The sequence below is a fragment of the Leptopilina heterotoma genome, unplaced genomic scaffold (assembly GCF_015476425.1).
Source record: "Leptopilina heterotoma isolate Lh14 unplaced genomic scaffold, ASM1547642v1 Lhet_97, whole genome shotgun sequence".
Taxonomy (NCBI): Eukaryota; Metazoa; Arthropoda; class Insecta; order Hymenoptera; family Figitidae; genus Leptopilina; species Leptopilina heterotoma.
This window is the reverse complement of record NW_025111203.1, coordinates 625,273-647,381: the sequence shown is the minus strand read 5'-3', so window position 1 is coordinate 647,381 and position 22,109 is coordinate 625,273. Positions and strand designations below refer to the sequence as shown.

General features: G+C 30.2%; 1 protein-coding gene across 1 annotated transcript in view; it reads right to left on the bottom strand.

Annotated features, from left to right (window-relative positions):
- Nucleotides 1–2,038: 2,038 nt before the first annotated feature.
- Nucleotides 2,039–22,109, bottom strand: part of LOC122512346 (spectrin alpha chain) — a 65,022-nt gene continuing 44,951 nt past the window's right edge. Inside the window, exons 6-10 of the mRNA XM_043628124.1 lie at nt 12,281–19,202; nt 9,038–9,184; nt 8,679–8,756; nt 8,469–8,500; nt 2,039–3,065 (exon numbers count right to left, since the gene is read on the bottom strand). Coding sequence (XP_043484059.1) covers nt 2,823–3,065; nt 8,469–8,500; nt 8,679–8,756; nt 9,038–9,184; nt 12,281–19,202 — 7,422 coding nt within the window. The 3' untranslated portion in view covers nt 2,039–2,822. The remainder of the gene's footprint in view (nt 3,066–8,468; nt 8,501–8,678; nt 8,757–9,037; nt 9,185–12,280; nt 19,203–22,109) is intronic.

Sequence of the window (22,109 nt, the reverse complement as noted above, 5' to 3'; positions counted from 1 at the left end):
GCAATATTCCAGGATAATGTTGAGGGAATGTTCCACCGTAATATTAATAGAATATTCCAGGGTCATGTTGAGGGAATGTTTCCAGGTAACATTAAATATGTTGAAAATGCCATTGAATCTCATTTTTACTAAAGAAAGAAGAAAAAAAGAAAAAAAAGTCAAATTTTTTCAAAGTATGAAATTTTGGAATGTTCCCAGGGAATATTCTTGGAACATTCCCTCAATATTCCCTCAACATGAACCTGGAATATTCCATTAATATTACGATGGAACCTTCCGTCAACATCATCCTAGAATATTGCTTCGATATTACCGTGGAACATTCCCTCAATGTTATCTTGTAATATTCCTGTGGGGCGGACATTTTAATATTACTTTAAGATCCCTGGAACATTCCACTGGAATACTCCAAATATGAAATGTAATATTCCCTTCATCTTCAGGTTATATTCCGTGCTGCTTGGGTGGTAATAATAGTTTAATAATTACACATAAATTCATAAACAAGAATGTTGAAAAAATGATATTTTCCACAATTCTTGATTTTTCAAATACCAATAATTTCATAATTTTTGCCCGAATCAGGTTCAAAAATAGGTCAATCGAAGCGTTTTTTAATGCTCTTCAAGTTGGTAATAATTTTTTGAAGTTACTTTTACATAATTTAAAAAAAATTTTAAAAAAGTCTTATTTTCCAAAATTTTTGATTTTTAAAAGTTTAATAACTCCGGTTAATATGGACGAAAAATGTTCAATGAGGGCTCAAAAGATGCGTCTAAAAAAACTCTACAAAATTATGGAAAAACAGTTATAGGTGTCCTAACATTTTTTTAAAGTTATGGGCAAAAAACGTTTTTTTACTAAATGAAAAATGCAAAAAAAATAGTTAAACTTTATGAATCGGGCTGAAAATACTCTCATTTTATGTCCCCCGGGGAGACCTACAATTTAAAAACAAATTTAGGCCTTTAGCTCTTTCGCGTTCTGAGATATTGAGGCAAATGTAATGTTAGTACACACACACACACACACATCGGGACAAATTTTTAAAATCCGTTTTTTGGACTTCGGAGGTCAAAATACGTCGGCATTTTTTTTTATTTATTTAGAACATCTATACGGGGAGTTCCTGTGCATATATAAAGTACTAAAGTATTAGGCATAATAAAAAAAAATTTTTAAATATGTCAAAAAATGACAATCCAAAATTTTGCTAATACAAAGCTTCCTTTATGAGGAAGCAATTAGAGAATTTTATGGGCCCATTAGGTGCTGCCCTTTATTGAAAATAATTGAATCGTTTTAAAGAATTTGATTATAATTTTTAAGAATAGTTTTTTTATTTCTAGTGTTAGCTAATTTACCTTTAAACTGCTACGTGCTGAAAAATCACCAGTATTCCCTTTTTTACGGTTTTCTTTAGTAATTTATAATTTTCTAATTACTATATTGTAAATATTTTTTACTTTTTAACATAAAAAAGTCATTTTTATATTATTTTAATTCAATTTTTTTTATTTTTACATATGCTACAATACAAAATTTAACGAATTTGAAAAAAAAAATTTTTGAAAAAGTTGTCAACTAACAGATTTTCATAAAACATGAAGCTACTGAAAAGCTCACGTTCTTATTATACTTTGAAAAAAAGTTATAAGCAAAGCAAATTTTTGTAGCGGTCTGTCAGACCGGCATAGCAGTTTTAAGGTTCAGGTAGTGGAAATTCTCAAAAAAACATAAACAGTATCTTTTAGTGGCTGAAATCTAAAAAAAGTACCTAAATAGTAGCATAACTTAAAAAAAAATAGTAAATAGTAGGTTTTAGAAGATGAGTGCCAAGCCTGAAAAAAAATTTTTTTTCTGTCCTTTGGTAGACTCATTCCTAAGGCCAAATAGTAATGTTTTTTCAACATTTCGATTTAAAAAAAATATTTCTCATTTCTCGTGAAAATTTCACGAATTCTGCCCCTTAGAGAAAAAAATAGATGTTCATACTCGATTGAGTTTCCTACAAATTAAAATTATTCAGAAATTCATATAGTATTTAAAAATATTTTCTTTATTCAAAAGTACAGAAATATTTTAGGATCTTGATTAATACAGTCATTGGTCCCAACTGTTACTTTCATCATAGAATATTTATAATTTATAAGTATTATGTCATCTACAATATAAACAATTATAATTTCAACTACCATGAAATATAAAGTAATTTCTTTACCGTCAAGGTCAGGTACACATTAAACCGACATATTGATAAATCATTTTTGGGAAGTGATACATTTAATATAATATATATATTTATATAGTTAATTGCTAATAATTATATTGAAATTTACAGTTGCAGTCAGAAGCCTTGTATTACAAAAATAAAAAATCAATATTACTTGAATCATGCGAAAAATGGTCTTCTTTTGTTTCTTAAATTATTCTTTTCCACATTTCGCATTTATAAAATACACGACTTTATATCATAAAACATTAAATATCTGAAAAAATAATCTGTTATAAATTCGAATTTCATTTAATTAACAAGTCTTTGTCTTCAAAAAAAAAATATTATCGAACCTCTTTTTTATTAAAAAATATATGTAATTCATTTTTTGATACATTTTCAATCAACAAAAATATTTTATATATACAAAAAGCATATTCATATTAAATTGAAATTAATTTTCAAAATTTATGACTGAATAGAAAGGAAATTGTTTCGTTTGGTCCGTTTATAATGAATATATATCTATAGGGTTCCATTATAACAGATACATGTAATTGTATATATATATATAAAATATAAAAATATTTAACGGATCTACAAAATTTTAGGTTTGAGATGGCTTTTTTCTTCTTCCGAAAAGATTACTCAAAACAGAACTTCTTTTAAAATCTCGATCTTTACGATATCCTGTTGCATTTTGTTCGCTTTCCGATCCACTTTCAGATGGCCTTCTTCCATCGACCACTGAAATATTTTGACCTTCTTGAATTATGGCAGGTGGCGGTGATATGTAGGGAGGTAGAGATGATGGTCTGCCAGTGAACGTATTAACTGTTACTGGTCCACCCTGTCAAATAATGATAGTACTATGTTAATCCAATTCCAAAATATTATTATATCAATATGATTTAGTTTTAACTGTGTTGAAAAACAAGAAAAACCTTCAAAAATTTTTATCAAGACTTATTGTTCCTTATTTCGCAATACCCATTTTCAGTCTTCGCACTCGATAATTAATTTTAAAAAAGTAGCTTTCAAACTGAAAAAAGTACCGTCAACTGGGGCTATTTTGTGCACCAAATAGCTTTTTTTTACTCAAAGATTTATTAAAATTCAGAATTAAAAGAATAAAGAAAATCAACTTTTGATATATGTTGTGGACATCCTTCTGAAGGTTTCCTATAAATTTGGCAAAGAAACAAAATTTTTGTCTTAGCTGTAGTCATTGAAAGTTGTGCACACAATAGTTCCCGGGATGGGGCTATTTTGTGCATCGAACTTTGTCTTTCTATAATGTTGCGTAAACATTTTTTTTAATCGTTTCTGCTTCATGAAATCTTTTGTGTATATATTTGAGAGTAAGTTAAAAAAAGAATGACCTAGTAAAATTTTTTTTGTAGATATATTATACAAAAAATGTAAAATAAAGCACTAAAATTTTGCTAAAATCTGAATTTACTAAAAATTAACAATCTTTCTTTAAATTGTATATTACGCAGATAGTAAATAACATTTTTTTCTTTTTTAATATATATTTTATAATAATATACTAATATAATTATAAAATGATCGTTTAAACACTTATAAATAACTTTAAAACATCATTTCAATAGGAGCTTTTTTAATAGTTTTGAATGATATTTTTAAAAAACTTGAAATAAATATTTTTAAGGTTAAATAGATAACAATTTAATATCTAATATGCTTTTCAAGTTATTTTAAGAGAAACGAGAAAATAGTTTTAAAACTAATTTGAAAAACTTATAAATATTAATTAAAGTTCATTTTTTGAGGTTACGTTGCGCACCGGTTGAGGTTTTAATCGTTTTAATGATTTTAATTAACGTATTTACAGTCTTTTGACAGAAAAGTAAGACAAAAATGTATAAAAATGATACACAAAATCTTCTTTACTTACTAAATAAAATATTTATGAAAAATATTTGATTTTTTTAAGTGCACAAAATAGCCCCATGGAATTCTGGTTTTTCAGTTTTTTTCACTTTTCTCTTAAAATAATGAATAAAAAGTTAGCGCATTACGTATGTATCATCACAACACAATTGACAACAAATATCTAACTCAGTTTATGAGACACATTAAAACTCTAGAAGATCTGGTATAATTTTTCCGAACTTTCAAAATTTTTGACACAAATTTTCCGCTTTTAGGAATTTTTTTCTCTTAATTGACAAAGAATTAAATAATAACATTTAGTGCTCTCTTTTGTCATGTAATCAAACTTTCATTTTACAAAATAGCAGATTAAAATAATTCATTTTAATAATTTTATTCATTAAAAAACTCGCGTGCACAAAATAGCCCCCGGATGCACAAAATAGCCCCAGTTGACGGTAGTAAAAAGGTAGCTGTCGCAAAATTAAACTTGAGACCAAAAAAAAACTCGTTTTAGACACTTCACAAAACTGACAAAAATTACATTCCATATTTTTTATTTTTCTGTCTTTTTCCTAATTTTCATCAAAAATACTTACTTCTTTAATATCCTAATAATAAATTGAATTCCCACAACAAATTTTATTATACATGAAAAAATTTAAATATTTATAAAAATCATTTAATTCTTGCGAAGAATTTTATAAAAATTTATAAATAATTGATTTCTTTCGATTAATTTTATGCAAATTCTAATTTAAATAAATGAAATCCTCAAAAATTTTTATAATTCATGAAAAGAATTGAATTCTTACGAAGATTTTTACTACAAAAAATTATTAAATAATTGAATTCTGTTTGGAAAGTTTATAAAAAATAGAAAATATTGAAAATCATTGAATTGCGAAAATTTTTTTTAAAAAATTAACCTTACGTTGGATCAAATTTTTCAACTTTAAAAATAGATTTTATTAAAATTTTTTTAAATAACTGAATTTCCAAGGAAAAATATTTATTACTTTTAAAAATAATTGAATCCTCGTGATAAATATTGTTATTTATTAAAATAATTAAATTTTGCAGAGAATTTTATTAAAATTCCTTAAAATAATTGAATTTTCGAGAATAATTTTGTTATTTATCGATTTAATTAAATTCTTTCGACAATTCGTTTGAACAATTTTATTAAAATCATTGAAAATAATTGAATTTCTGTGACAAATTTTAATATTTTTGTAAATAATCAAATTCTGCCAATTATTTATGAAAAGAATTGAATTCTTACGAAGATTTTTACAAAATGTTTTTTTAAATAATTGAAGTATGTTTGGAAATTTTATAAAAATAGAAGATATTGAAAATATCTTCTATAAAAGTTTTTTAAAATAATTAAATTTTACAAAGAATTCTATTAAAATTTTTGAGAATAATTGAATGTCTGTGCGGCATTTTATTAAATTTTTTTTTAAATTATTGAATTCTTGCGAATGATTTTATCAGAATTTTTAAAAATAATTGAATTCTTGTGATGAATATTGTTATTTATGAAAATAATTGAATTTTGCAAAGAATTTTTTTAAAATGTTTAAAAATATTTCAATTCTTTGAAGAAATTCAATTAGAAATTTTTTGAGGAATTGAAATTAAATTTTTACTAATAATATTTTTTGAGCAATTCTTGTAAAATTGTATTAAAAATAATTAAAATCCTGCGATTAATTTTATTATTTATGAAAATAGTTAAATAGTTGCAAAGAATTTTATTAAAATTTCAAAAATAATTGAATTCCTGCAACGAATTTTATTATTCATGAAAGAATTTAAATATTTATAAAAATAATTTGACTCTTGCGAAGAATTTTATTAAAATTTTTAAATAATTAATTTCTTTCCACTAATTTTATGCAAATTCTAAGTTAAATAATTGAATTCCTAAGAAATTTTGATTATTTATGAAAAGAATTGAATTCTTACTAAAATGTTTACCAAAAATTTTTTTAATTAATAATTAAATTCTGTTTCGAAATTTTATGAAATTTTACGAAATTTTACAAATAGATTTTATTAGAATTTTTAAAAATAATTGAATTTCCAAGAAAAAATTTATTATTTTTTAAAAATAATTGAATTTTGCCAAAAATTTTATTAAAATGCCTGAAAATAATTTTAATTTTCGGGAATAGGTAATTTTGTTATTTATCGACATAATTGAATTCTTTCAAAGAATTATTTACATAAGTAATTGCATTCTTGGGAAGAATTTTATTAAAATCTAAAAGTATAATTAATCTATTTCAAAAAAATTTAATTAAAATTGTATTTAAAATAATTGGTTTCTTTCGATCAATTTTATTAAAATATTTGCAAATAATTGAATTCTTGTGAAAAATTGTAATATTTTTTTAAATATATAAATTCTTCAAAGAATTTAAAAAAACATTTTTTTTAAATAATTGATTTTCGCGAGGAATAGAAATTAAATTTTTAAGAATAATGACAATTCTCGAGCAATTCCTATAAAATTGTATTAAAAATAATTGAAATCATGCGATGAATTTTATTATTCATGAAAATAATTGAATAGTTGCAAAGAATTTTATTAAAATTTCAAAAATAATTGAATTCCAGCAACGAATTTTATTATTTATGAACATAATTGAATTACGGGGGAAAATTTTTAAATAAAAAATTTTTTATTAAAATGTTTAAAAAGAATTGAATTCTGTGAATAGTTTGGTTATTTTTTAGAAGAATTGAAGTCTCCATAAGAATTTCATAAACATTGTTTTAAATAATTAATTTTTTCAAACTATAATAAACATTATGATAATTTTATTAGTTAAATAATCTTTAACGTCCGAGATTCGAGGATAATTTTATTTTTAATAATTGAATTCTTGTGGAAAATTTTATATGTGAAAATAAGTGAATTTTTCTATTAATTAGGGGAGTGTTGTTAGAGTTGAGCATAGTTTTGACTTTTTCTTCATATCTTCCCCTGTAGAACGAATTTCGGGATTTCATGCATATTTTTGGAAAGATCAACTCAAATGCAATGTTTTTGCTGAACATTGTAAAAAAATTCGACCAAAAGATTCAGAGTTATAAGCAATTCAAAAAAAAAAAAAAAATTTCAGAGTTGATCATGGTCGCCAGAGTTGGGCCACTGTTGAAAATCAATTAAATATTTAGGTAAATGATTAAAAATGACTTTCAAATGATAGAATGACACTTGGGAATGAGGAAAGGAACCATGAAATTAAAATAAAATCCCATATTTTGTATTTTCATATAACTTTAGATAATTTATTCCTCATGAACAAAATCCAAAATTAAAAAATTGAAAAAATGAAAAAAGGTTATCAAAAATTTTTTTTTTCTCTCTTTCCAATTGAAATGAAGTTTTTAACACTTATTTAAGTGAAAAAATAAATTTTTGTTGCAAGTACGCTTTGTAATTGCAAAATTTCCCTCATGGCCCAACTCTGACACACGCGTCGTTTTGCGTCATAGGGGCATAGAACACAAACGCGTGACACAAAATCCAAAATACTTTACACATTTTCACATATCATCCTAATGAACAATTTCTGTAAACTTATTTTGTCTTTGGCACATTTCTTCTACATTTAGATCTCTTTTTTTGACACCACAAAAAAGTCTTTGTTGAGCCTATATTACAAATTGGTACGCTGGTCAAGTATAGGTTCGTATACTTAACTGCGACTCATATGAAAAGATGGCAGACACTTAGTAGCAAGAATTTACGTAAAAAGATAGATGGCGCTAGTGCAATAAAACGAAATAAACGCGGTGGCCCAACCCTGAACCCTGTCCAACTCTGCCAACTCTCCCCTAATTTAAATAATAGTATTTAAAAATAATTGAAATTCTTCGATGGGTTTTCATAAATAATTGTGAAAATAATGGAATTTTTGATGAATTTTATCAATTTTTTTAAAAATAATTGAATTGTTTTGCGAAAAGTTTATGAAAATACTAGAAATTGAATATTATTGAATTTTAAATATTTTTTTGAAAATAATTGAATCGTTTTAAAGAATTTGATTGTAATTTTTGAGAATAGTTTTTTGCGATTTCTAGTATTAGCGTATTTAAAGTAGAAGAAATTCTCCAAAAAACAGAAGTAGTAGCTTTTAGTGGCTGAAATCTAAAAAAGTACCCAAATAGTAGCATAACGTATAAAAAAGTAGTAAATAATAGGTTTTCGTAGATGAGTGCGAAGCCTGCGTTTCATAATATTTTTGTAGAAAATTCTCAATTTTTATAAGAAAATAATTTATTATTTAATTATAATAATTAATAATAATAATTAAAATAATAAATTGCTTACCTGTCTAGGACTTGGCACCATATTGCCGTAAACTGAAACACAAAATAAAAATATGTTTAGAAATCTTTTACAAATAATCATTCAGCTTTGAATTAACTATAAAATAAAGTCAAATCGAAAGTTCAAGCTTGATTTAATATTTTAATCCGAGAAAAAGCTATTTTAAATGAGTTGAAAAATTTAATAAATTATTTTTATATAATAACTCACCAGGATCAATTACTCCAGTATTCCATTGGGGTGCTCTGTTTGTTGGTGGAGCACTTGAAGGCAGAGGAGGCACTAAATCTATAAAATTGAATACAAAGTAATGAAATATTTTTAAATTACTCGCAGTTAATTTCTTTGAAAAATACTTTAAGTAATTAGAGTATAATTAAACCACAGCAAAAGGCTGTGGTTTTTAAATTTCTGTAGAATATATTCTATAAATTGAATAGAATAATAAAAATATAGAATTTATTTTTGAAACGATATATTCGGTTAAGGTGACAAAGAAACCATAAATATAATTAAAAATGAGTGAATAAAACTTTTCCATAAAAATTAATATATTTTGTTTCCTTTACCTGCATGCTGAAGATTAGGATCTATGCTGTGCGAACGGTTAAAATCTTCATTGGAAGAGTATTGACCGGATCCATTATGACTGAAATTAATACGTGGCTGATATTGATACGACTGAGGTCTTGCCTGCTGCACATGTTGGTTTCCATCTATAAGAAATTAATTAATCGATATACACTGAAATGCAGGATAATTTTATATTTTTCAAAAGTCAAAATTTAAAAAATAAAAAAATCCCATAATGCCAAGTTTTTTTAAAATTAATCAAAATTATCTAATCATATTGAATTTCGAATGATTAATATCAGATTCGTAATAAGAGATAAAAAAAACCCCCTATTACTAAGGTTTCAATTTCTCAATTTTGAAAAATTGACTTCAGATTCATACTCAAAGAGGGTTTCCATAAAAAATTGATTTCGTTTTTTCTGATTTCCAAACAGAATTTTGACTTTATCCTGATTTTAAAAGAGTTTTTTTTTCATCATTTAAATTCAATTATTACTTTCTAGAAATTTTAACTAAAATTCCCTTTTAAATCAATTATTATTAATAATCATTGACAAAGTTTTTTGAGAATTTTCAAATTCATTTGCATACAATTTAATTTTACGAAATTTCGATTACTCAGAAAATCTTCAATAATTAAATATATTATAGAAAATAAATACTTCAAATAATTTCAAAAAAATTCAATGAAATTTTTTCAAAACATTAAATTTACAGAATTCTTAGTAAAAAGTATGAAAAATTCAGATTTTCCAAGATTTTAATATGAAACCTTTTCAAAATTGAAATATTTCTAAGAATTCATGTTACAATGCTTTTAATATTAACTCTCTGCTGATGCTAACGACCGTTATCGTCAAAAATCGTCATTCTGGACGCCTGGTGGGGACTATGGGAGTTACGTTCTTTGGCTATAGAGTGGGGATAAGTTAGCATCAGCAGAGGGTTAAATTATCATCTAAAATTTTAACTGAAATTTATTTTTAAATCAATTTTTATTTGAAAATTCTACGAGAATTCAATTATTTAAATACGAAAATAAATAATTTATTGATTAATTGAATGTTTTTTACAATTGAATTCTCGTAAAGAATTTTATCAACAAATTTTTAAATCTATAGAATTCTTTTAAAAAACTTTAATAAAATATTTAAGAATAATTACATTTTTCGAGGAATTCGATTAAAGTTGTATTAAAAATAATTAAAACTCTGCGATGAGTTTTATTATTTATGAAAATAATTAAATCTCGTTCTACAATATTTTATTATTTATAAAAAAATAATTAAATGTTTGCGTAAAATTTTATCAAAATATTTTTAAAATAATTGAATTCTTTTGCAAAATTTTATTAAAATAGTAGATATTTCAATATCTATCATTGAATTGAGGAAAATAATTGAAAGTTTGCCAAGAATTTTATTAAAATTAAAGTTTTAAACATACCTAATTGAATTATCATAAAGAATTTTATTAACAAATTATTAAATAATTAATTTCTTTCGACGAATATTAATAAAAAATTTTAAGAATAATTACATTTTTCGAGGAATTTTATTAAAATTGTATTAAAAATAATTGAATTTCTCCAAAGAATTTTATAATAGTTTTTGAAATATTTGAATCCTTTGTGAAATTTTATTGAAATACCCTAGATATTAAAAATAACTGAATTTTGACAAATTTTTGAAAATAATTAAATTTCTACTCAGAATTTTATTAAAATTATTTTTAAAAAAACTGAATTGCTACAAAGAATTTCATTAAAATTTTTAAAAATATTTTAATTGTTTGAAGAAATTCAATTTAAACTGTTTTAAACGAATATATAAATTCTAATAAATAAATTGTAACAAAAGTTTTTAAAATAATTGAATTTCTTTGATGAATTTTAATAAAATTTCTGAGAATAAATTACATTTTTCGAGGTATTCGATTAAAATTGTATTAAAAATAATTGAAATTCTGCAATCAGTTTTATTATTTGTGAAAATAATTGAATTTATCAAAAGAAGTTTATTATTTATGAAAATAATGAAATTATTTTAAAGAAATTTATAAAAAATTTCTAAAGAATTGAAATCATGTGAAATTTTTATTATTTATAAATATAATTAAATGTTTACGTAGAATTTTATCAAATATTTTTTTTTAAATAATTGGATTCTTTTGGAAAATTTAATTAAAACAGTAGATATTAAAAATCATTGAATTGAGAAAAATTTTTGAAAATAATTGTAACTTTGCGAAGAATTTTATTAAAATTTTTGAAAATAATTGAATTTTGGAAAAGAATTATCTAAAATTCATTTTATTTAACTTTATTAACTATTTGAAATTTTAGAACGTGGCAAAATTTACTCCAAAAGTAGTAAAAATTACCAGAAATGCTTTACCGGAAAGTTTTTACTATAAAAGTAGTAAAAGTTACTTTATATTTTTTTCCGTGTATATTATTTATAAAGATAATTGAAATTAAAAAATTTTTTTTTTATTATTGAACATAACTAAACAGCGAAAAATTTTATTATTTATAAAAAAAATTTTAATTTTGACGAAAATTTAAAAAAATTTGTGAATTCCAAAATTTTTTTAATTTAATTGAATTCTCAGATAAAATTTTATCAAAAATTATTAAATAATTGGATTCTTTTGACTAATTTTAAATAAAATTGTTAAGAACAATTACATTTTTCGTGGAATTCGATTAAAGTTGTATTAAAAATAATTGAATTCCAAAAAAGAATTTTATTATTTATGAAAATAGTTTAATTTTGTCAAGAATTTTATTAAAATTTTTGAAAATAATTGAATTTCAGAGAAAAATTTTACTACTTTTGAAAATAATTGAATTTCCACAATCATTTGTAATTGCTTTATGATTTATTTATATAATAATTATTTTAACTCCAAATTAATTTTGAATTTCTGGAATATTAAATTTTCTTTTCTCTTTCCTAACCTTGGCCTTGAATCAGCTGGGCCTTTTTCATGTTTTTATGTATCTTAGTATATTTGTACTCAGTTAACCTTATTTTGAATTCCTTATACTCTGAATTTAACGAAATTATATTTCTTATTGTCAAAATTATATTCTCCATTTCTTATTTCTGTTAAATAATAAAATTATTTTATCATTTATAATTTAATCGATTTTTTTGTCATAAGGTCCCTTTTCTCAGACGCGGTCACATATAGTATAATTGAAATTTTTTTATAGTATAATTTATAATTACCACTATATCGATGAACAACATTCTCAGAACTTGGAGATTTAGCAGGAATAAACGTTGTCACATTCCTGGGCGGAATCGGCGGTTTATCACTCAAATCATTCATGTGTTTATTAAAGTCCCTCACAGGAATTTGATCTTGCCGCATAATTTGCTGTTGCTTATGAATTTGTAAATATTCCTGATGCATTTGTTGTGGCGGATCAATAGAATGTTGCGGTGAGACGGGTTCTGAATTCTTCACATCCTTACGCGGTGCTTGTTGATTGTGTCTTTGTACTGGTAAATATTCCGTTTGTCCTTTATTCGAATTATCTCCAACATCTCGTCTTATGACGGAATTTCTTCTCTCCAATTCAGGAGTTGATGTACGACTACTTCCCGTTGAGAGTGTATCGTCTGCATGGCCTTTCAATCTCTCCAAACCCTCCTTCTGTGATTCGTCATAACTCAATAGTTGCATGCAAGGCGGAAGTTTGGCGTGGAAGGAGATTTTGTTCACCCAGTCTTCCATTTCCTGTCTACTGGGCGCTAGGAATAGAAATTCGGAGTTGTCGGTGCACTTGAGGCGGAAGACATTTTTTCTTTTTGTGTAGTCCTCGGCTTTCTCGCAAGTAGCGTTGAAGATTGTGATCGGAGCGGTGGCGGCTTTGCTTAGCACGAAGTCCTCAATGTCTTTGAAGAAGCACAAGAGTTGTCCGCAAAGAACTGTGTAATACTGTTTCCAGGAACGGACCGCGGCTTTTTTCCCACCGTTCTGCAGTTCGTGTTTTCTCTCCAACATTCCTTGGATTTCCACCGGTGGTAAGTCGTTCATGTTCTCTATTCGCTGATGTTTCCGGAAACTTTGCGTCCGCCGTCGGGTTGTGAAACTAGGAGTTCTTTTTGGCTTCTTCGTGTCTACTTTCATACTCTCCGCTCGCTTTATATCCGCCGTGGTTCTCTTTAGCCGTTCGCCGAAAATGTGCGTAATTCCGTAGGATTTTTGATCACTGGGACTTTCCCCTTTTTCCACAGCGCTGACTTTTAGGGGCGAGAGTCGATGATCCTTTCCATTGAACTCCTCGTGTCGGTTCGCGCCATCCGAGTGCTTTCTCCGCTCCTCTTCCCTCTTCCGCTCCTCGGTTATTCTCTGCACTTCCTTTCGCTTCCTCTCCTCCAGTCTCGTCCTCTCCACTCGCTCCTTCTCCGCCTGTCGAGCCGCCATTTCCATCTCGAGCTGCCGTTGGAAAGTCTTCTCCAACATTGTCACTCGCTTAAGCGCCTCGAACTTATCCTCCTGCGCCTGAATCGTCTTTTCAAAGTCCTCGTGCTTGCGGATCAGTTCCTCGACCTGGGAGATCGATTCCCCCAACACTCCGTCATGTAGCATCGGTTCGCGACTAACTATCCAGTTTTCCAAGATCTCCGCGTCGCGCTTAAATATTTCGGTGTCGAGATTCTCCTCGTAGACGAGCTTCCTCTGCTGCCAAATGTCCTTTAGCACTTGTTTCCTCTGCTCTAGGACCGAAATCTTATCCTCGATTTCCTTAGCTAAAAAGTGGCCTTGTTCGATCAAATCTTGTCCTGTACGGGAAAAGTTATTAAAAGCGTCGTTTCGGGTGTCGATCTCGGCCTTGTATTCACTATGCCTAGAGATGAGGACCTCAGCTCCAGAGACGTCGCGCGCTAGCTCGGGTGCCGTTACCTTAGCGACCATTTCATTAATCCAAGAAATAAGATCCCTGTACTCATCAAAGTAGGCCTGTAATTGTTCCGCCTGGGATAATTTACTTCTTCGTTGCGCTGCTTTTTTCAGAAGTTCGACCCAAGCCTCATCGGCTTCTTCGTGCTTAACCGCGATATGTTCCCTGGCGTCCGGAAACAGTTCCGCTAATCTCGACGCCTCTTCGATTACACCCTCCACTTGTTCCTTAACAGCCGCCAGATCCGTCTCAAAACCCTGGTGTTTTCGCACCAAAGCCTGAATCGTCTCCAAATCGTCGCCATAACCATCGGAACTGAGAATAGCCTCCTTTTCATGAATCCAGGCAATTGTCTCGTCGGCCGTTCTATCGAACATGTGAACCTGCTTCGCGCCCGCTAGAGCCTCCTGACGGGCGTGGGCCAACTCCTTAAGATCCTCCCACTGTTGCTTTGTTTCGTCGATTTTTTTATGAATTCGAATCAACTCGGGATTGTTCTCCTCGATTAGGGCCTGACCAGCGTCTATTATGTTGATAACTCGTCCCTCGCTGGTCGTCAGCCCGCTGAGAAAGTTATCGAAGATTTGAATCAACAGCTCTACGTGTTCAACATCCCGACCGTAGTCTTCGGATGCGGCGACTGTCGTCTGATCGCCTATCCACTCAATAACCTCGTCCGCTTGTCGGATGAATTTATGATACTTTTCGCTCTCCAACAATCTTTGGGATCTTCGCTCCTTCAGTGCTTGTAGATCCTCGAATTTGTGCTCTATCTCAACTTGTTTGTTCGAAATCGTCTTACTGTCGAAATGGTGCCGTTCGACTAGACCCCGAGAGAGAGTTTTTAGATTTTCGATAGTACTACGAAAACCAGAGAGATCCCGCTCGATTCCTTCGAGTTTTTTCAGGAGAGATTGCACTGAGTCCTCGTCTTTTCCGCAGTCCGAAGAAGCGAGTTGGGGGTATTTCTCCTTTATCCACTGTTCTGCTTCGGTTGCCTCAGCGTAGAACATTTGCGATTCAACCGCGTCGAGTAATCTCAATTTTCTTATACAGGCCAAATCTCTTAGGTGAGTTAACTTTTCCTGCAACTCCTTGGAAAGGGATTCGATTTTCAATGAAGCGAAGTGACCACTTCGGATCATGGCCGCAGCTCTACTGGCTAGGGAAGCGACGACCGGTTCTCGGGATATTAGCTCCGTTTCCAGTGACTGGTGTTTCTTCTGCAATCTCTGAACGGACATTAGAGAATTCCCAAGGTCTGCACTAGCAGCTATTAGTTCCTTCTCCGATAACCAGTGAAGTTCATCCTCCACGTCCCGCGCATACTGATGCAGTAGTTTCGCGTCCTCTAGGTTATCCCGTCGTATCTGTATCGGCTCCTGTAGACTATGAAATCGCATAATTGTCGCATTAGCCCGCTCTTGAATCTCTTCGCACATGAAGTGTTTCGATCTTTGGAATGCGGAGGCGGTTTCTTTTATCGTCTCGCAAGCGTCATTATGACCTAGAACGTCGTTTTCCAAATTCGTATGTCTTTTTAACAAGTTAGCGACACTCGAGAGATCTTTTCCATGATCCTCCGACTGGAGTTGTGTTTCGGCCTCGTCCATCCAGGCTTCGAATTCGTCTAAGGTTCGTCCGAACAAAAGAGCCTGATAAGCATCATTGAGTCTGTTTTTCTTCAATTCGCTTGTTTCCTGAACAAGTCGCCATTCGGCTTCGAAAACTTCCAACCTCTCCTGTATTTCCTTGGAGGCATAATGATTTTCCTCGATGAGTCCCTCTCCCTCACTGATTACGGACGCGATTCTCCCCTTGTTGGCCGCTAACTCACTCTCGAACGCCACGTGTTTTTGTATCTTGGTCTGTAAATTAGTCGAATCTCGATAATTCTCATCACTCGCAACTTGTTGTTTCTGATTTAACCAACTCTCGACTTCGTGAATGTTCCTTAAGAATTGGTGCAATTGATGACTTTCGAGTAACTTTTTCCTTCTTAACAGCGCACTGTTCTTTAACTTATCCTTTCGGGCGCAAACAGAAGCCAGTCGCTGCTGAATCGTGTTCGCCTCGTAGTGTTCGACGGATATAACACCCGCAAATTTTTCCAGATCGTCAATTCGGCCCATTTGGGACATGAGCATTTTTTCGAATTCTTCATGCTTTCGGAGAAGTGCTTCTACGCCGGATAGAGATTCGCCCAGGTCTTCGTTATTTAGGAAAGCCTCCTTAGTTCCTAGGAAGTTGTCCGCTTGATTCGTTTGTTCCTTGAAGATTTGCAACTGATGCGCTTGGGTCAACTTTCGTCGTCTATTAATCCAAGCATCTAGGAGGTCTTCTCGCAGCCTTTCGAGATAATCAAGATTCTCCTGCACATTCTCCCCGATTGGGAGAAGCTTCCTACCGTGTTCGATCAAGAGATTAAATGTATCTTTCCTACCGTCGATTTCCGCCTTTCTTTCCTGATGCAATTCGAGCGAAGCTTCGGCTTCAGCGATAGTCGTCGCTGACTCAGCGTCCTCCATTCGCTTTATTGTATCGGCCACCCAAATCTCAAGTTCGTGAAGGTCGGCCTGGAATTTGTGAATCGTGTAAGCTTGGTTTAGAGTTTCGCGACGTGTCTGCGATAATTGTTGCAATTGATTCCAGTTTCCTTGTAATTCGGACAAAATGGAACTGATTTCCTTCGCGTTCTCCGGATACTTTTTGCATAGATTCAGAGCTTCGGTTTGATGCTCCTTTATTTTTCCTTCTATCGCAGTCATGTCCCTCTCGAGTGTCTCTTGTTTACGTTGTAAATGTTCAACGTCGCTTAGATCCTTGCCAATGTCGGAGGAATTCATGAGCATTGATTTCTCAATTACTCTTTGACTGGTGTCATCGATGTCGCGATTGAAGAGATGGATTTCCAAGGCACCGGCTAGAATTTCTCGGTAATTGGATAAGGCGCCTTGTAGACCTCTCCATTTTTTGTTGAAATTGTCCCTTTGTTGTTGAACTGATTTCGAATCGTTGTCTTGACCTTGTTTGATTAGCTTGTCGGCCAAGGCGTTTATGACTTTAATTCTCGCATCGTCGACTCTCATGTCACTGTCAACATCGTCGAGTTTTCTTTGAAGACCCAAACAGTGCTCGTAATCTTTCCCAGTCTCCCCGGCTTGGACCATCATTTCCTTGTCGCGGATCCAGGCCTCGATTTTCTCCACTTGGTTGTTAAACTCCAAAATATCTTGTGCCTCTTCCAAACCCCGACCCCTATTTCCGGATTCATGGAGAAGATTCTTCCAGGATGTATTCAGGATATCGACCTGCTGCTTAATCTCCAGACTCGCGGGATGTTTCTGCAAAAGTAGCGTCTCGCCTTTAGCCTTAATTTCCTCGACTTTGCTCTGATTAGCCGCGAGTTCGGCCTGAAAAGCCTGGTGCTTCTGCAACTTCTTTATCTTTTCCTCAAGACTCGAGACGTTTCCTTTACAAGTCTCAGCTTCGAGTTTCTTCTGCTTCTCCTCAATCCAGGATTCAGCTTCGCCAACGTCGCGGATAAACTGAGCGTGAAGAAGACTAGCTTCCAGTTTCTTCTTCTTCACTTGACACAAGTCGCGCACCTTCGCCCTCCGCTGGACAACTTGATTCAATCGATTTCCAATCGTATGCGATTCGAAATGATTCTGAGCCAAAAGTTTGTCGCCATGCTCTTGTAGAGCAACCAGTTTCTCCTCTTGGGTAATCAGCACTTTTTCGAATTCGTTATGTTTCTTCACTTGTGCATTCACCTCTTCGACGGAAATGCCAAAATTGTCGCCATTTAAGGCCGCTTCTTGTGTGAGGGATAAATTGTCAAGTTGCTTCGCGTCCCGAAGGAAGAAATGCAGATCGATAAGTTGATCCAAGTGGATCTTCTTCTGCTGCCAGGATGTGTGGAGCTTCTGCCTTTCTTCGAGAAGAAGGTTGCACTTTTCTTCCACTTCCGCTGCGGCGTAATGACCGGTTTGGACCATCGCTTCCCCGAGGTCGAGGACAGAACTGAAACTATCTTCCCTGGCTTCGATTTCGCCTTTCACGGCTTCGTGTTCAGCTTTCAGGGATTGGGCACTAGCGGCGTCGCGCACTTTCTCTTCGGTTGACATCGAGGCCCGAAGTCCGGCCACCCAGTTTATTAAATCTCTCACTTGAGTTAAAAATCGTTGGAGGTCGCAACTGGCCTGCAACTGATCGCGCCTGTGAGCGGATCGCTCTTTTAATTCCTCCCAACTGTGAACAACGATTTTTTGTTGTTGGTCAATGTGTGTTGCGTTGTTTCCCGGATAGAGGACCTGAAGTCTCGCGGCGTCCTCCACCAAAACTTGTAGTTGAGCCTCCAAAGCTACTAAATCGTTCTCAAAACCTTCATGTCGTCGAATTAGTGACAAAACCGAGTTCAAGTCTCGTCCCAAATCATCAGGAAGGGCGGCCTCTTTCTCCTGTATTCGCGAAAGAGCCTCGGCCACGTCGCGATGGAAACGGTGAATTTCTCCCGCCGCTTGAATTCGTTGCTCTCGATTTCGAATCAACCCTAAAAGATACTGCCAAGAATCCGCCAATTGCTTCTGACGTTTCTCTATATCCTGAATGTAGGGACTCTCATTGGCGATTAACTTTTTCGCCAGCACTTCGCACTGATTGAATCTCTCCGAACCGGCTTCGATTCTATGCTTAAAGTCATTGAACTTCGCCTGCAGAATGAGAAGATGCTCAAAATCTTGACCGTAATCCTCAGAAGCTGCGGATTGTTCTTGCTCCTTAATCCACTGTTCTAACTCGGTGCTTTCGAGGAAATATTCGTGTCTGTACATACTTTCCATGAGTCGTTGCTGCCTCACGGTGGCTAATCTCTGTAATGCGCGTATTTGTTGAATTATTGTCTGTTGCTTCGCGGCAATTGCCTTGCTGTCTGGATGCTTGGAGTTTATCATCGTCGAGGCGGTGTGTCCCATTTCGGTAACAATGCCATTGTAAGTGTCCAATTCCAGTTCTAAAGCTTTATGCTTCGTGAGCAGTTTTGTAGCAGCATCGCGATCTCTTCCATAATCAGTGGAATTAAGTACATCATTCTTTTCGCTGAGCCAACTTTCTACCTCACCGACTTCGAAGAAAAATTGCTGAGCCCTCAATGATAGATCTAATGAGTGACTTCGTTCAGTAGCACGATCTTGTAGATTCTTCCATGAATTTGTTAAGTCTTCACACAGTTCTCGGATCTGGAAAGAAATTGAAACTGATTTTGAAAAATATATAGAATAATGAAAGTGGGTTTGAAGAACAAGGCGCGAACTAAGTCAGTATTTTTCATAAACGTCAGTAATTTTGTACAAAAGTCCGTAAAGTTACGGACATAATAGTTCGTAAAGTTAAGGACATAATAGTCCGTAAATTTGCATTATTTGTACATAATAGTCCGTAGATTCTACAATTTTAAACTTGTAAGCGGAAAACCTCCAATTATGACTCTTTAAAATCGTAATCAGCAACTTTAAAAATCCTTAGGTACCAAGTTCACGCATCGTACTCGATAATTAATTTTAAAAAATAGAAGTCAAATTATCTTTAAGACCGAAAAAAGTAATTATTATCAACATATTAAATTTGACGACATAATTTTTTCATAATTTCTAAATTAAATTACGTTCAAAAAAAGAATAATTTTTATTCAATAAATATTTAAACAACTATTTATTTTTCTACAGGAATTAAAATATTTTCAATGATTTCAATGTAAAGCCTCCATGAAATTTAACTATATTTCCAAAAATTACAACTATAATTCTTCCAAAATTTAATAATTAATTTTATTAGAAATTTTGAATAAAATTATTCAGAACTTTAATCATTTTATTTCAAAATAAAAAAATTATTAGTTTTACAATTTAATTTTTTCAAAGATTTCAATTTAACAATTCTTTCAAATTAAATTATTATCTAAAATTTCAATTGAAATACAAATTTAAATCAATTCTTTTTATAAAATTCGTCGAGAATTCAATTATTTAAATAAAAAAATAAAATAATTAATGGAATTATTGAATATTTCTTCAAATTGAATTCTCATACAGTTTGAAAATGAATTCTCATCATCAAATTTTTAAATAATTAAATTTTTTCGACGAATTTTAATAAAATTTTTAAAAATAATTACATTTTTCGAGGAATACGATTAAAATTATACTAAAAATAATTGAAATTCTGCAATGAGTTTTATTATTTATGAAAGTAATTGAATTGTTGCAAAGAAATTTATAAAAAATTTGTAAATAATATAATTACTGTAAAATTTTTATTATTTATGAAAATAATTTAACGTTTGCGTAGAATTTTATTAAATTTTTTGTTTAAATAATTGAATTTGTTTGGAAAATTTTATTAAAATAGTAGATATTAAAAATAATTATATTGAGGGAAATTTTTGAAAATAATTAAAATTTTGTCAAGAATTTTATTAAAATTTTTGAAAATAATTGAATTTTTAAGAAGAATTTTATAATTTATAAAAAGAATTCAAGTTTTGACGAGAATTTCTTTAAAAATTTTATTACTTTTAAAAATATTTGAATTTCTGCAATCATTTGAAACTTCTCAAAAATTAAAATTTTTAAAGTATTTTTAACTAAAATTCTTCTATAAATTCATTATTTTTAATAATTAATTAAATATATTATATGGGTAGGTTAAAAAATTCAACTAATTTCAGAATAATTTAAATTATAAAAATTTTTGCAAAAATTTAAGTTCTTTAAAATTTCTTATTAAATTCATTAAAAATTGAAATTTCATAAAATCTAAAATTTTAACTGAAATACAAATTTAAATCAATTCTTTTTAGAAAATTCGTCGAGAATTCAATTATTTAAAAAGAAAAAAAAATTATTTTTTGAATTATAGAATATTTCTTAAAATTGATTTCTTATAAAGAGATTCATCAAAATTTTGTTAAATTCTTGAATCGTTCGAAGAATTTCATTAAATATTTTTAAAATAATTAAAACTTTTCAAGAAATTTAATTTAAAATGTATCGAAAGTAATTACTGAATTCTAATAAACAAATTATATTGCAATTTTTTTTAAATAATTCAATTCTTTTGAAGAATTTTAATAAAAGTTTTAAGAATATCTAATTGATTTTTTTTCAAGGAATTCATTTAAAATTGCATTAAAAATACTCGAAATCCTACGAAGAATTTTATTATTTATGAAAATAATTGAACGTTTGCAAAGAATTTTGTAAAAATTTTTTTTAAATTATTGAATTCACTTGAGAAATTTTTTATTAAAATAGTAGATATTGAAAAATAATTGAATGGTTTGAAAGAATTTTGTTAAAATTCTTTGAATTGTTTTTAAGAATTTTATGAAGATTTTTGAGAATAATCTATTTATATTTATATGCGTTCTATCGAATGGCGTAATAATAAATTTTTTTTTGCAAAATTGCACCTAAAGTATGAAATTCTTAAAATTCATTATAATAAGGTGATGTCAAAGTCGATTGGATTTTTACATTGAGCTTTAATGGGAAAATAGGTTTTGAAGTCGCTGATTACCAATTTGTGGTCTAATTTTCAAAATTCAAAATGGCGAGTCCAATATGGCGGACTCATTTTTAAAAACTTATCGGATTTGGCTGAAACTCATTATTCAGGGGTTTTTGGGGTCACTGATTACGAATATGACATTTTAAATGTTTTAAAAATTTCAAAATGGCGGATTCAATATGACTGACGACATTTTTAAAAATTGACCAAATTCGCCTGAAACTTGTTACTCGGGGGTTTTCGGAGTTGTTGTATACGAATATGATGTTTACTTATATTCACTTAATAATAATGTCAAACTCCAAACATTACTTTTACAAAACTTAGTTTAATTACTCATTTAATCTGAATAATCTTTATTTTTTCGTTCGCCATATTGGATCTACTATTTTAAATTTTTGAAAACGAACATCATATTCGTTTAAAACGACCCCGAAAACCCCCGAGTAACAAGTTTCAGGCGAATTTGGTCAATTTTTAAAAAAGTCGTCTGCCATACTGGATCCGCCATTTTGAATTTTTTAAAACGGACATCATATTCGTAATCAGCGACCTTAGACGTTAAATTTCATTTTTTT